Source organism: Podarcis liolepis (assembly GCF_965112155.1).
Source record: "Podarcis liolepis genome assembly, chromosome: 3".
Classification (NCBI taxonomy): Eukaryota; Metazoa; Chordata; class Lepidosauria; order Squamata; family Lacertidae; genus Podarcis; species Podarcis liolepis.
Genome location: NC_139557.1, coordinates 107,812,198 through 107,827,671, shown reverse-complemented (window position 1 = coordinate 107,827,671; position 15,474 = coordinate 107,812,198). Strand labels below are relative to the sequence as shown.

The following is a 15,474-nucleotide window of genomic DNA, read 5'->3' as shown; positions in this document are numbered from 1 at the left end:
AGAGGTCTTGGGACGCGGGTGGCGCTGTGGGTTAAACCACAGAGCCTAGGACTTGCTGATCAGAAGGTCGGCGGTTTGAATCCCCGCTCCTGCCAACCTAGCAGTTCGAAAGCACATCAAAGTGCAAGTAGATAAATAGGGACCGTTCCAGCGGGAAGGTAAACAGCGTTTCCGTGTGCTGCTTTGGTTCGCCAGAAGCGGCTTAGTCATGCTGGCCACATGACCCGGAAGCTGTACACCAGCTCCCTCGGCCAATAAAGCAAGATGAGCACCGCAACCCCAGAGTCGGCCTAATGGTCAGGGGTCCCTTTACCTATGTCACTGGGGGGAGCGACAAGACCTAGAGGTCTCTCGATTCACTTAGTGAGTCACTGTCTCTATCCTACCTTACCCAAAGCTTACCTTCCAGCAGCAGTGGCAGCACAAAGTGGAGGCCTGCTGCTTTTCATTACACTCCATTTATCAGCAGGTGTTTCCCGACACACAAACACCCTTGGGAATGGTAGTTTGTTAAGGTTTCTATGAACCTTTGAACTGCAAGGCTTTAGCCCTAATCCAAGGCCCGAGACACAGTGCTCTACTCTGCACCGCTGCTGGAAGAAGCCAAAGAAGAGGCAAAACCTCAAAATGGTACTGAAAAATATATTTATTCAATATTAATAGTCCCATCAGAACAATAAAATGCCCATTGTGTTTTTGTTGATAACCTTCCTCAGAGTCAAAAGACCAAGGTTCTCCTACAAAGACAACGTATCTCCCGTGTGTCGTTGTCTGAAATGCCATTTGTTATTTTATTAGGACTATCATTCATAACCATATTTTTCAACACCGTTCTGAAGCTTTTAGATGCATCCTACAATTAAAACATCTGGTAGCTGTGGTAGGCAGATGTTCTGGGGGATGGTGATAATAAGGAAAAAGACTGTGGTGACTTTCAGCGCCATCCTAACCACACCTATTCATGAGTAAGCCCTCCTGATTTCAGTGGGGCTTACTCCCAGGTAAGTGGTGGTTAGGACTGCAGCCTTAGCGCTTAGAACTCTCCTGGCTTTTGTTCAGGTGGTAAATTCTGATGCAAAGACAGCTGCAGATAACTTGGCACAGAGGCCCTTGAAACATTCAGCCCAAGACCATGATTTGATCTACGATATCCCTTGGCTGTTATGCCAGGAGCCATGTTGCCAGCAAAGCTGCTTAAAGAGCACAAAAGAATCTTAAACCCACTGCCATCCTCTAGGTCTCTAGAGCTCTGCATTATGCTTTAAAATTGTTACCAGAGAATCACTGGAATTTTAAAAAAAGTCTTACTCTGTTATCCAGAAACATGTGATGTTAAGTGTGTCGGAAAGAAATACCACACCACTTCATCACACTTGGTTTACACACTAGTTACTTAGTACGTGGGTTTAGTGTTAATCTTAGTTTGCATGAAAGAAAGCAAGATGTCCTACCGTTCAAACGTTTCCCTTGATTACGAAAACAAAAAATAAGCCAAGATGTTAGCAAATGGAAAACAGAGGGCCATCTTCTTCAAATATCCAAGCTGGGTTCATTGTTGGCGAATGTTTTCTACGCCAGCGCTACAATTTTAATCTGTAAAGGCCGCTTTTTGAACTTTTCAGCTTGGGTTCCTCTTCTGGTTTGGGAGTTCAAAACATGCAACCATATACAGTCCTTTGCAATGCCCCCACATTTCTTTGCAATGTTGCAGAGGTTCTTGGAGTGCAACTCTTCCTTTAGTTCACTGTTTCCTAAAAACATTCCTTCCCCATGCAACGGCTTGGGTGATTTATGTAGGCAGGCAGGCAGGCAGGCTTTGCACTCTTGAGAAAGGACTTGGAATTTTTTTTCTGAATTCAGCCACACCTCTTATTGAGCTCCATACTGATCCTTCTAGTACCTATACATCATTTCATCATTATATGACTTTCTGTTTTATTTTGATTTTGAAAATGCTTTTGTGGGTCTTTGGACCAAAATAAAGAATGTATGTATGTAACTTGCTTTGAGCTTTTATTTTTTATTTTTTAAAGCTATCAGAGAAAGGCAATATGCAAGTATATAACACTTTTATGATCAAAGCACAAAAGTGATCAGTTCATTGCAGAACTGCTTCCACGAAATCCCCAATCAAATTAAAGAAATGGGCGATAAAAAGGGAATGAGAAGTGTGCATTATTTAAATGGTACAAATTCAGGAAACTTCCCTGGCATTCATGTCCTGTTTCATTCTAGTGTGATATGTTTGCCTCTCTTTTATCACAAAAGGTGAAAAGAAATGCCATATGTTCATTACCATAATACAACTATTAACGTTTGATTGTCCTGAGTAGGAGTCTTCACCCCCCTGCAATAGCATTTGGCTTTAGGACAATGAAATAGGAGTCCATCTCTTTCTGTATTCCTATTTGAAAATATGTGTTGGATGAATGGGTAATGATTCTGTGGAGTGAGGATTGGGATTCATGTTATAGTTGCATAATATTCTAAGTATATGGAACTATCACATGAATCCCAATTCATGTTATAAACAGTGTACACTGTGTAAACTTTACTGGCTTAAAACATAGTTGGGTCATTGTAAACTGGTTGATTCATTTAATGGACAACCAACCTAAACTTGCTGTTTACAGAAAAACAACAGTAGTTCCGAGCTGCTTCAGGAATGGTGTCATCTACGGTAATTTGTTGAGTCACTAGTCTGGTTTGCACCTAACTCCAAACCATAGTTTGCTAACTTGATCATCTAAACCCAGCCCAGCAGCTAAACCATAGTTTATTAACCATGAGCCAACTATGCTCATATAAGCCATGGTTTGTTGCTGGTTTATAAACACTGCTTAATGTGTGTACTAAGCCAAGGTAAACCTGCATGAATTTTAGCTAATCATGGGTCACATACGTTATTTCTTTTTCCATAAGAGCCTTCTTAATCTTAAAGAGCTATGAAAAGACCCCTCCTCCTACACGGGTTGAGGAGTTGTGAGCGGGAGCCGGTTCCCGCGTCAGCAGGGGGGGCTTTTCGGCCCCCTGCATCTGCTTCCCGGCTGCTGCGCCACACCCCTGCAGCCAGCCAATCGGGCTGGCTTGGGGGCGGGGTTTAGCCACACTTAAGTGGCCACGGCATTGCTGCGCCCTCATTTTGCTTCCGGAATATGACGGATCACCCACCCACCCTTCCTTTAGGTCATCCCTACGCTTTTGACATTGCTATGGACCTTGGTTGGTTGCCTTGGTTGCCCAAGGAGCCTGGTAGGAATTTTTATCCATTTGGCTAGTTGGCTCCAGCCTCTTGGTTTTTCACCTACCTTGAAGCAAATCGTCACAACTTTGCAGGTATTGCCGGTTAGGCATTGGAATATGTGTGGTGTGTTGGAGGGCAGGTTGTGGCCATCACCTACCCCTCACCTTTTGGGTATTCCGTTAAAGGGATTCAGAGGTCATGGATCCTGTCTGATGCTCTGCTGGTGGCTAGGGCCATGGCGCAACCCCCGGTGACGTCAGGGGAAGCTTCCAGTTGTATTTGCATCAACAAGCTCCTCCCACTGGGTGTTAACCCTCAAAATTACTTTCTGCTGAGCAGAGTGGAGTCATGTATAGATCATTTGATTCAATGCCTAAGCCAATACCACTCACATGCTATAACCAATAAAGTTGTGGCCTTATTTAGCCCATTAACCTAAAATACATGTGTCCTTGTGTCTTATTTATCCCTAAGCGGGTGGCGGGTCCTCGACTTACAAGTGTTAGATGGTACTAATGCTTTGCTGTGCGTCTGTTTTAATATTATATATCTTAAAAGGAAAAGGAATAAGCAATAGAAGAACCTAATTTTCCACATGGAAACATACATTTAGAAGACAGCAAAATAATAATAATAATAATAATAATAATAATAATAATAATAATAATGCCATACCTGTAATTGTGAAGCCACCTAGAGGAATAGCAAAATGGAAAGAGAGAAAAAGGAAGCAAATTAGCATCTGTTGCTGCACATCACATGTCACCTATAAAATTCTACCCTAAAGTTCCCTACAGGAAACTTCAATTGGATCAATTGGATCAGGCAAAAATGCCAAAACGTTTCCCATGCGTGAAAATTTCAAAAAGTCCAGATTTGGTTGAAACATTTTATTCCCTGTTCAATTAAGGCCAAGATTAGATGCTACAAAAAACACAGCCCTACACTCTCCTCTTCGCTATCCTGGTAACTTTGCAGATTACAAAATGTGTGGTATGGCATCACGGTGATGTGAAAGTCCCCACCCACAGCTCCACTTCATCAGCTGTTCCTTGTGGCTGGAAGATCACAACACAGCGCGATCACATCACATGCTTTGTTTTACCTGGTCTTTCTGGGGGAGACAGGTTGATGAAACTCAGGGCTGCTGCTTTAGTGACTGCTGTGCATCAGTCATTGCCAGAAAACATCCCAGGAATATATGCTATTTGGAAAATTATTGCTTCTTACATCTTGGTTTTGAAACTTATGGAGAAGACTTTGCGTGCAGACTCCTCAACAGGGTTTCAGTTGTGTGTTTCCTCCTAGCATCTCTAGTTAAAAACTCCAGCCTGAGATCTTGGGAGTATTAGCAGACGGAGCTTCCCAATGGCATGATTCAGTATTAGGAAGCTTCCTGTTTTCTTTTTGGAACTCCCACTCCAACACTAAATATGCCTTCTCATTTCAGCCTCAACTGTCCTCCTATTTGCAGAAATAGACAAAGGCGCTTAGAGGATGGTATGCTATCTGTTACAGATTCTAGTTTTCTCTAAAGCGCTATGCCGAACTTCCTACATTCCTTCACACTCTGTTGTCATGGTGCCCATTCAAGTGAATGAAGCAATTCCTTTTGGGAGTGATGTGTGTAGGTGAGCTGCACATTTCCTGTACTCGATTAGCTGGGTATGAATAAGTGATCTGATTCCAAAACAATCCACGCATTGGCCCACGAGATACGAACCTGACTCCACAGTATAGCCTTCATGACTGCATTTAGGTTAGCATGCACTTCGTAAGATGCAATTTACTGAACAGGATTGGGTCACCAAAGGAACCCCAGGTTTATCTTTCAAATGTCCCACCACTATCATTAGGGATTTCATTTAAGAGGAATCTCTCCTGCATGAACACCACTGGAATGAATGGGAATGCTTGGGGGCTCCTACACGGTGCCTACTCATTTCAGCTGAAACCAGGGCCTTCCTATGAGTTGCAACTGTGTACTCCCAGCACCACTTTTTAAAACAAGAAGCAGCTTCAGGAAAGGGGGATTTAGAATGAAAAACTGGCAAAAGGAGAACATACTTAACCTGTATCTGGCTAATGATTTCTCTGTTCCAAATAGCATCCCTCAACAGGATTTCAGTTGTGTGTTAATTTTGCAAATGTACTGGGATCTCTCATTTCAGCAGAGTCTCATGCACCAAAAGGAGTAATTATGTGGTCACAAAAACCAGTGAGCATTTCCACTTGAGTAATTTCTGTAATGGGCTGTAATATAGTCTCTTAACTAATCCAAAAAACGACTTCCCCTCAATTGGCATATGAAAATCAGTGTCTACCCACTCCCCCCAAAATGGATGTATAGCTTAAAGTGAAAGTTAAAGAAAAATAGATCTCTACCCTTCCTTAATGTATCAGAAGAAACCCTGGATAAAATTTGAATCTTGGCCTGTTTAATCTGCGCATCTGCCAAAAGGCTTTCTGGAGATGAGATGTTTCAACCAATTACCATATAATTGACCTAAGATGTCTCATCTTTTCCCATCAGATCTTTAATACCTTGATTTCAGTCTGAGGGCACACTGAATCCAAGGGATTACTTCAAAACCAGCAGATATGGAAAATAAATTTAAGTAACAAACATGAAATCAATTACTTTCGTTTAGTTAAACTGCATTATTAATCTTTTTTTTAAAAAAGAAACATTTGAGAGTACAAAAATAAAATAATAGAGACAGAACAATCAACTTACATAAAGTACATCGATTGACTGGAAAAAAATGGAAAAGAAATAGAAGAAATGGGGTGCTTACCAAGCTCATTCAACAACAGGGCTGTGGAGAACGCACAGAGGGACAAATACAGAAGAAGAAGAAGAAGAAAAGACAATGAGCAATGAAATTAAAGGAAACATCTACAGAGAGGCTCCAGATCCAGAAGGCCAGAAAATGCAGATCTGTAAAGCTGCAGGGCATCATTACTACAAAGGAAAAGAGCATGAAAAATAATGGAAGAGAGAAACATTTCATGGGGGTGGTGTGTGAAATGGTGGAGGAATATTAAATGCACAGTTATTTAATATATTAGCCGTGACAAACCTTAAAAAAAAAAATACATTTGATGCACCCAGTGTTTAGATTCTACTCTTTTGATCCTTATTCGGATCTTAATTCTGTATCAATTTACAGCTCTGCCAGAAGTTTGAGGAAAGAATATGTTCCATTGGATTCCTGTGGGAGTTTGCTTCATACTTGGCCTTTTAAAAAATCATTTTTAAGAAGCTGTTATTCTATCTAAAATTATAGGAGGGGAAAGAGTGTTTACTACATACGCGTTTCTCACATCTGTTCACATGTGTGGGCCTTTTGTGTAATCCAAAGCCTCAGAGTGTTTGTTACTGTGTCAGGGAGTCCCTTTGTAAACTGGGAATGTGGCAAAAGGGAAAGGGCAAGCAGGGGGTGGGGGGAAATGAGGAAGTCCCAAAGTGTGAGCTAAAAGACCCCGAGAGCATCCCCATGTATATAACAGCTGGGCTAGAGGATGGACATGGGACAACGGTGCCTTTATGGTAAGGAGGAGTTCACCCTTGGAACCAAAGAATCCTGCAACACCTTGAAGACTAATTAATGCACTACACTGCGAGCTTCTTCTTACAATGTGTGAAAAACCAGCTGTGAATGTGGTTATGCTGGTTTTAAAGATCATTTCTCGCTGTCCTTCCTGCAAAATCTTGGCTAGCGTTTCTGTGAAGGGGCTATTGAACTCTAGCCAGGAATTTGTCCTCAGTCCCTTACACACAAAAAACAAAAAAATCATTCCCAGAGCTTTGGGGGAAGGCCACAAGAGTTTCAAGACTTTAAAACAAGCTTTGCATTGGTAGCCAGCATGTGAAATAAAACTACGAGTATTTCGATGCTCCGTCTCAGCTTGTGCTCAGTGGTAAGCTGGTAAGAAAAACGGGGAGGAAATAATGTGCTCTTTAAAGCCCTAAACGGCCTTGGTCCTGTATACCTGAAGGAGCGTCTCCACCCCCATTGTTCAGCCCCGACACTGAGATCCAGCGCTGAGGGCCTTCTGGCGGTTCCCTCATTGCGAGAAGTGAGGTTGCAGGGAACCAGACAGAGGGCCTTCTCGGTAGTGGCGCCTGCCCTGTGGAATGCCCTCTCTTCAGATATGAAGGAAATAAGCAGCTATCCTATCTTTAAAAGACATCTGAAGGCAGCACTGTTTGGGGAAGTTTTTAATATTTATAATAATAATAATAATAATAATAATAATAATAATAATAATAATAATTATTATTATTATTATTATTATTATTATTATTATTAATTATACCCCGCCCTCCCCAGCCAAGGCCGGGCTCAGAGCGGCTGTATTGTTTAATGCTGTATTGTTTTTAACACTCGATTGAGAGCCACCCAGAGTGGCTGGGGAAACTCAGCCAGATGGATGGGGTATAAATAATAAATTATTATTATTATTATTATTATTATTATTATTATTATTCCTGAAAGCATCCTGGAGGAAAAGCAAAATGCGTTTAAAAACAACCCTTCCAAAACAGGTTGCTTGGTTGTCTAGTAATACAACCAACCCCAGCGGCTTCGCACTAAGAGCCAGTGCAGTGTAGTGGTTAAGAGCGGTAGATTAGTAATCTGGAGAACCGGGTTCGCGTCTCCGCTCTTCCACATGCAGCTTCTGGGTGACCTTGGGCCAGTCACACTTCTTTGAAGTCTCTCAGCCCCACTCACCTCACAGAGTGTTTGTTGTGGGGGAGGAAGGGAAAGGAGAATGTTAGCTGCTTTGAGACTCCTTCGGGTAGTGATAAAGCGGGGTATCAAATCCAAACTCCTCTTCTTCTCTTCTTCTGTTCCCAGTTTTACAGTGGTACCTATGTGTGTACAAAGATGTCCAGCTATTCTATGGTTGCAGACAGACCATAGTTTTTAAGGAAGTTGAAAGGGGCTCGAAAGAGTCTTTGTTCCCTGCGGTGTACACTATGCTGGATGGAACTGATGGGACACCAACTTGGCAAAAGCTGGGGAACATAGACATCTTTTTTGTCCCACTCTTGCCTCTAGTCAAATATGCTCTGGACGTGTTTCTGAAACAATAAAAAGCCTGCAAAACCTAACTGAGCAGGAGGGAAAGTGAGATGAGCATATAATGCTACAAGCAGTGATTCCTCCTTTTAAATGAGTCTCCTTCTGAGCAAACAATTTTTTTGTGACTATTAATTGCTCAGTAACCCATATGTGGAAGGAAGCGACTGGCATGGGGTCTGAGGAGGCTTCTGGTTTGCTCTGCATTTTGGAGCAAATGTTCCCATTGCACCCCATCTTGAGACTCTCATGTGGACTGAAAGACTGATCTGAGGACTGAGCCATTTAATCAACAGGTTGAACCATGCATGCACCTGCACTGTATTTGCAAGGTGGTTCATTTTAACTTTTAACACATTTTAAGTGCTCTTAGAGCAGCTCTGTGGCCTCACAGTGAAGAAAGCCTTTTTAAGATGCTTTCAAGTATTGACTGGGGAATTGTACGGGAAAAACATGGCCACGCCATTTCCATTTATTTATTTATTTATTTATTTATTTTCTCTTAAAGTGCACCCATAAACAGGACAAAAGTGATCCAGTTTTTTGGGGGGTATGAAGGCAGCAAGAAATAGAAATATGGTGATCCATCCATCCTTATTCCAGCATATGAAAAGAGACTTGTGTGTGAACATCTTTCCACTGCCTTCTTACACAAGGGTGGAGCTCTCTCTGCATGGAACGCTTATATTAGAAGTAGGTCTGAGTTGGCTTAGGCAGTAGAGCAAGAGACTCTTAATCTCAGCGTCATGGGTTCGAACCCCACTTTGGACCAAAGAGTCCTGCATTGCAGGGGGTTTTGGGGCAGAGGACCCTTCCAACGCTATGCTTCCATGATACTTCTAGTGGCTGTAAGCTTCCAAGAAAGAAGGTTGGGCTAGGTGACCCAGTGATTACCTTTCAGTTTTATAATTCTTTCTATCGTTCAAAGCCCCCTGTAAGAAAGGGAGGGGGACGGCGGCATCTCTCTGCCAGTCTAGATGCATCTAATGGAGCATTAGAGAGGAACTCACAGATCTACAGGCAGCTTTTCAGAGTCTCCTCGGGAGACCTACTCCACAGTTTGAGATCTACGGCTGTACTGCTGAATTTTCTGCATCAGTGCTTCTTTTTATCCTGGAAATGCGGAATTGTTTTAATTGCAAGTCCACCTTGTTTGATTTCAGGACGTATACTCAGTTTATGGCTATACTATGCAGTAGAGCCATATGCTGTAAATTATTTTCCCTTTGCAAAAGCAAAACAATTTCACTTAACTTCTTAAAATCTGGATGTTGAAGGTGAGCAGAGCAGGAGAGGGTTCCTTGTAAAATACATCTGTGGCTGATTTTGAGGAACTTTTATGTGACTGAGAGATAAGGGGTGTATAAATGAAACAATTTTGTTCTACTTATGATGAAGTGCTGGGTCAGAGATCATAGCCTTGTCACTTTTCTTAATGGTTTTTTGCCTATATGCCTCCAGCTTTACTGGGTTGAAAAGCAAAGGTTCTTTTCCTGCTATACTGGCACCAGGCCAGTATACATAAAAAAAACAGTGTCCTGGGTCACTCAAGTGAGATGTGTTTACACTGTGATCCTGTCACAGTTAAATAGATGTCTTTGGATGAGATTAATTAGGGCTCCTTCCTGTGTTAGATATGTGATGTGTGTACTTGCGCAGTACCCTGTAATGTGGACAAGAGCATACATGTGCTTGTATTTCTCAACATGCATGGCTTGCAAGAAACTGTCAATGGCCCTAGCTCCTAGCCATGTGCACACAGAATGAAATTCATCTGCCTTACATGCTACAGAACACACACTGTGTTTGCAGAGTGCATTCACAAAATATTTAATCTGGCTGCTGCTCTGCACATTATCCAATCCATTCAGGGCGATGTTTCCTTGCAGCTATGACAAAAGCCTTATTGAGGTTGTGTTTTCATTTGGAATTTTGTCTTCATCTTTGAGCACTGGAAGCAGAAAACCACAGAACATTGGCCCCTGAGGAACACTTAAGGCGGTGCAGGAGCATTTTTCTGTGGACACCATTCCTATCCTATAATGTGGAAGACAAGTGCATTTCCCCTCTGCAAACAGGAGGGGGAATCATAATGATTGAGAACAGATTCCAGTCTGGGTCAGGAGCAAGTGCAATGTGAAAGAGACCATTTGGATGAAGAATCCTATGTTCCTTTAACCCATTAAAAAGCAACAAATGTAGATGCATCTCAAGAGGGCACTAGCATGTTCTGGGAGAGTGGGCTCAATAGCTAAGCTCTTCTCTCACTCTTCTCTATCTGCATTTTTTCTCTGCATTGAAAGCAAAGCCAGCTCTAAAGGTAAAGGTAAAAGGACCCCTAACCAACAGGTCCAATCGTGGCCGACTCTGGGGTTGCGGCACTCATCTCGCTTTATTGGCCGAGGGAGACAGCGTACAGTCATGAGGCCAGCATGACTAAGTGGCTTCTGGCGAACCAGAGCAGCGCATGGAAACGCCGTTTACCTTCCCGCCAGAGTGGTACCTATTTATCTACTTGCACTTTGACGTGCTTTCGAACTGCTAGGTTGGCAGGAGCAGGGACTGAGCAACGGGAGCTCACCCCGTCACGGGGATTCAAACCGCCGACCTTCTGATCGGCAAGTCCTAGGTTCCACAGTGCCACCCGTGTCCCAAAAGCCAGATCTAGGGGGCTGGCAAAAAAGCCTATGGTGGTCCCCAGTGCTTTTTTTTCTTTCTGAAAAAATGTTTGGGGGTACTCTCATTTTCCTACTCACATTGAAATACTGCTCCTCAATGAGGCCAAACATAGATTCACAAAATGTTTAGGGGTATGTGCTAAACTGGTGGTCCTTCTCTCACATCAGTGGCCACCGGTGGGCCTGCCTGTTGGTGGTGGTGGGCTGCAATGGGAAGCACTTTCATTCTGAGTAGCACAATGGCTCCAGCTCAGATTTTAATTTCCTATAATGCCCGAGAATGTAGATACATTGGGGGCACTGGGGGAAGTTAAAGGGGCGACTAGAGTCTGCCACTCAGCACTGCTATGAGCACTGGACTGAATTGTTTTTTTTAAAGGTGGGTATAGAGTAGGCATTGGTGGTGCCCTTCCCTGTGACCCTGGCAGATGCCCAAGGATACTGGGTGCGGAAACAGATTTCAGACCCACCTCTCCCAAGCTTTCCTGCTTTCTGGGGGGTAACTGACAATGCTAAAACAGCTTATTTCCCATGGGTTTTTGCTTTTATGTGGACGTTATCTCCACAAAGAAGCTTAAAAGCACGACACAGATCTTCATGGCTCTCATCTTCCTTCCTTTCCCCCTTTAATCTGCCAGCGTCAGCACTATCACCCAAGCAGTTATGTCTGTTTTCCTTCAGTAATATTTGGGAAAGTTAAATAAGGATTTCCCTTATGATGGCTCGTAAGAACACTTCTTCATGGAAATTCTGCTTTAGGTCACCCAGTCACTGCTCACCTTAACCAGCCAGAAATGGACACTGTTATCTGTAAATTGCAAATCATCACTGTTGGAATGGAAAAGGTCTGCAAGCCAACTGCAATATTGAGCTACTATTGCTACATCAAACAGGATGATTCAAGATTGGAGGAAATATAATCCAAGTAGGTTTGGCTAACATCCACAGTAATTGGATAAATTCTCAGGTGCAATGAATCTTGACATAGTTTGAAATTTATCCAGGATTGCACTGTGTGATCCTCATACAATTCATTTACACTGTATGGCATATTCTTGCTCTGTTGCTTTATTGTATTGCCTGGCAATGTTGTTAATATATATGGACATCCTATTTAATATTATTCACTGTTGGCAACGACACAACATGTGGGAATGTGTTACGATCTAGTAAAATAGGTTCACAATGCCAGGAGGAGCACAACTTCTCAGGGAAGTCTTCCTCACACTTCAGGTTTATTCTCATGTTCTGTTCTTAATGAGGAAACATGTGAGTTGAAGCTCACTACTTTGCCTGTTGCAACCTCTGGAAGAGGAGTTAGGGGTAGTCTGAAAGTCTGTTTTGCAGCAGCAGTAGCTGCTGCTTAATAATTATCACACTGCATCTTGCCCTTTCTCCAAGGAGTTCAGGGTGGCATAGATGGAGTTATCCTGTTTTATGCTCACAGCAACCTTGCAAGGTTGGTTAGGATGAAAGAGGGGGTGTTGGATGGATGTGGATATTCCATAATATCCACAATCCCACCCCCTGCACCATGATCAGTGCCCTGGAACAGACGGGCAGAAGAGAAAAGTCTGAGGCACTGTATAGCTGATTCGCTGTGTCTGACTTCAACACAAAGGCTACCACTACATGTGGTGTGTAATATATAGTTTGGGCCTCATTAAGAGGATACTGTAGAAACTGGACCTGTGAGAATGATACTTGGTTATAATATACCTAATGGTTATCATAAACCCTATGTCCTATTATTTGGATTTTATATTATTCAAAGGGCCCGTTATATTATTTATTTTTTTAAGATATATTTAAGCGGGACGTAATAAGCAGCAGGAATGTCATCAGTTTTATTTCTTTTCAAAAAAAGGAAGAGAGAGAGAAACTAAATTAAAACTGCTGAACTTTGACAGAGGCCAAGGGCAAGCTAAGTGGAAGCCAAGTCAGAAAGTTGTGAGAGGAGAGAAACATAATCAGAGGAAGAAGGTCCCCAGTTTCTTGTGAGCTGCCTGGGTTTGCTCTCACACCTTTCATTCCTCTTCGGATCCATATTGGTTCCTCAAGCACAAGGAAGAAACTGCACTCTTTCTCATATTCCTCTCGGTCAAGTATTCTAAGGGTAATGTATTTCCTGTGGGGAAACAAGACAAAGGCAAAACAAATGGTTGGCTTTACACACACACACACAAGCACACACATGCTTTTAAGTCTGAGCACTCGAGGTAGCGGCAGTCTGCAATGGCAATGGAGGGGAACACACCGCCACACATCCCTCTTTTATGTATGTAAAAGAGCAGAAAACCTCTGTTCCAGAAACTTCCTTGTCTGATTAAGAACCCCCTCACAAAGTTAGCTTTGCATTCAGGTAGAGCCAAGGAGGATTTGATTCTAATTACATCAGTGTCAGTATTTTATCTCAAGCATAAGTCTCTGAATCTTGAGAGGTTAAGACAGTTTATTCAAACAACCTATAAGGTAGATAAGGGTGAGGCATGAGCCCTTTTCAGACGTTCATTTTATGGAGAAGGAACGTTAAGAACCTCGGCAGGTTCTCCCCACGACCCATGTGAACACATTAGACTGTCTGAATACAGCCCTTGTTCACAAAACCTGCTACTCATCCTTTTTGCCCCACACGGGTGTTCATTCTCCAGAGAATGAATGCCTGAAAGGAATTATAACACCATTTCCTCACAGCCAACAATTAAGCTTCATGGCAGAACACAGATTTGTCACATAGTACGGTGCCCTGGACCTCAGTCAAGAGGAAAAAGGTTTTCGCTTGCCATACCAGTATTGAACATAGGTTAAATACTGGTTGTTCTGCTGAACTAAATAGAATTTAAATTAACCAGATGCTACTCTTTCCAAGATTGTGCCTGAATTTTACAGCAAATGGAAAACTTGAGCTCAGGACATTCTAGCAACGCCCTCTGTGGCCAGTGACTCAGCTCTCTGCCCCTTTACATAGATAATGGAATGTGTGTTTTTGAGACTCCATGAATGGGAATGTGCCAGGCATCCATGAGTGATCAAGTCAGGTGCATACAGGTAGGGCTCAGCCCCACACAGCCGGTCCTTTTCACCTTTCTTTTCACTCATCTCCACCAGACGGGGCTCCCCAATCTCAACGTAGAACGTCTTGTTTTTCTCATACTCCTCATCATCAATTACTTTGATTGATACCACTTTGCTGAAACAGAGAAGGAGAAGGAGAAGAAGAATACAGATTCAAGAGTAAGGCGAGGGAAGTAAAAAAAGAAAAGAAAGGGAAGGAAGTAAAAGAAAAGAGGAAACTGCACAAATTCAAGGAAGAAATCAGTGGGTTATTGCACCATGCACTTGAAATGATGGCATTCTATGTTAGTAATATGCAACAGCTCACAAATGCCTCTGCAAAAACCACAACTGCATGGGATAATTTCTTGAAGAACCTAAGAAGAAACCTGCTGAATCAAATCCAAGTCCCATCTAGTCTAGCATCCTATTCTCACACGGCATCCTTTTCAACCAGATGCCAATGAGAAGCTCACAAGCAGAACAAGACCGCAAAAGCATTCTCCCCACTTGTGATTCCCAGTGGCTACAAAGAGGTATACTGCCTCACACACTGGAGGTGGCCATCGTGGCTGGTACCCATTAATAGCTTTACCCTCCATGAATGAGTCTAATCCTCTCCTGAAACCACCATCCTAGTTGGTGATCATCAATTTCATCTTATGAGGGTGAATGCTATTGCATCCCATAGTGGAAGTCATCTAACGTGTGCTCTGCTGTCACTCTAGGGCATATCTACACAATAAAACCTACATTGGTTGTATACCACTTTAGCTGACCTGGCATCTCCTGAGGAACCCTGGGAACTGGAAGGCTGATGGAGATGCTCAAAGCTGCATTAGACAGCACTTGCTACTCTCTAAGTTAGGAAGCCACCAGCAGTGTGGTTTTAAAATATGGGTATGCTCCTGTATTGCCTACTTTTGCTCTGCATCCTTATGTTTCCAATGGAGGGGAGTGTAGGGTCTGCAAATCTGGATATGGCTGCTTCACAGTCACATCATGCGATGTTGGGGAAGGGCAATAGGTCAGTGGCAGGGCCCCTGCGCTGCATGTAGAAGGTCTCAGGCTCAGTCCCCAGTATCTCCTGGGAAAGATTCCCTGTCAGAGAGCAGCTGCCATTGAAATCCAAAGGCCTTGCTCCCAAGTGAACATGTTTAAGATTGTGCTGCTCATTTGATTTCCCCATGCTAAGTGCAAAAATATTCAGGTTGCACCATAAGAGAGCTGTTTAGCGTGACTTACTGCCAGTTAAGCATGCACAGGATTGCAGTCTAAGGCTTAGCAGCTTAAAATGCAGTGAGCTTGTTCCCCCCAAAGTCACATTTGCACATTGCTGCACACATCAGACAGAGGGCAGGGATGTTTTCACCCAATGCACATTACCTGTTTGTTTCTCTGTGTCAGC

General features: G+C 42.9%; 1 protein-coding gene across 10 annotated transcripts in view; it reads right to left on the bottom strand.

Annotated features, from left to right (window-relative positions):
• SLC8A1 (solute carrier family 8 member A1) overlaps positions 1-15,474 on the bottom strand; it is a 301,894-nt gene that overhangs the window by 41,996 nt on the left and 244,424 nt on the right. For 5 of the 10 annotated variants that reach the window (XM_083494238.1, XM_083494240.1, XM_083494239.1 and 2 more), the window contains one exon: positions 13,019-13,140. In XM_083494238.1, the coding sequence (XP_083350364.1) occupies positions 13,019-13,140 (122 nt within the window). Of the gene's footprint in view, positions 1-3,919; positions 3,938-6,042; positions 6,064-13,018; positions 13,141-14,095; positions 14,203-15,474 lie in introns of all 10 variants that reach the window. The other 5 variants (XM_083494236.1, XM_083494232.1, XM_083494235.1 and 2 more) reach the window with 2 other exon arrangements.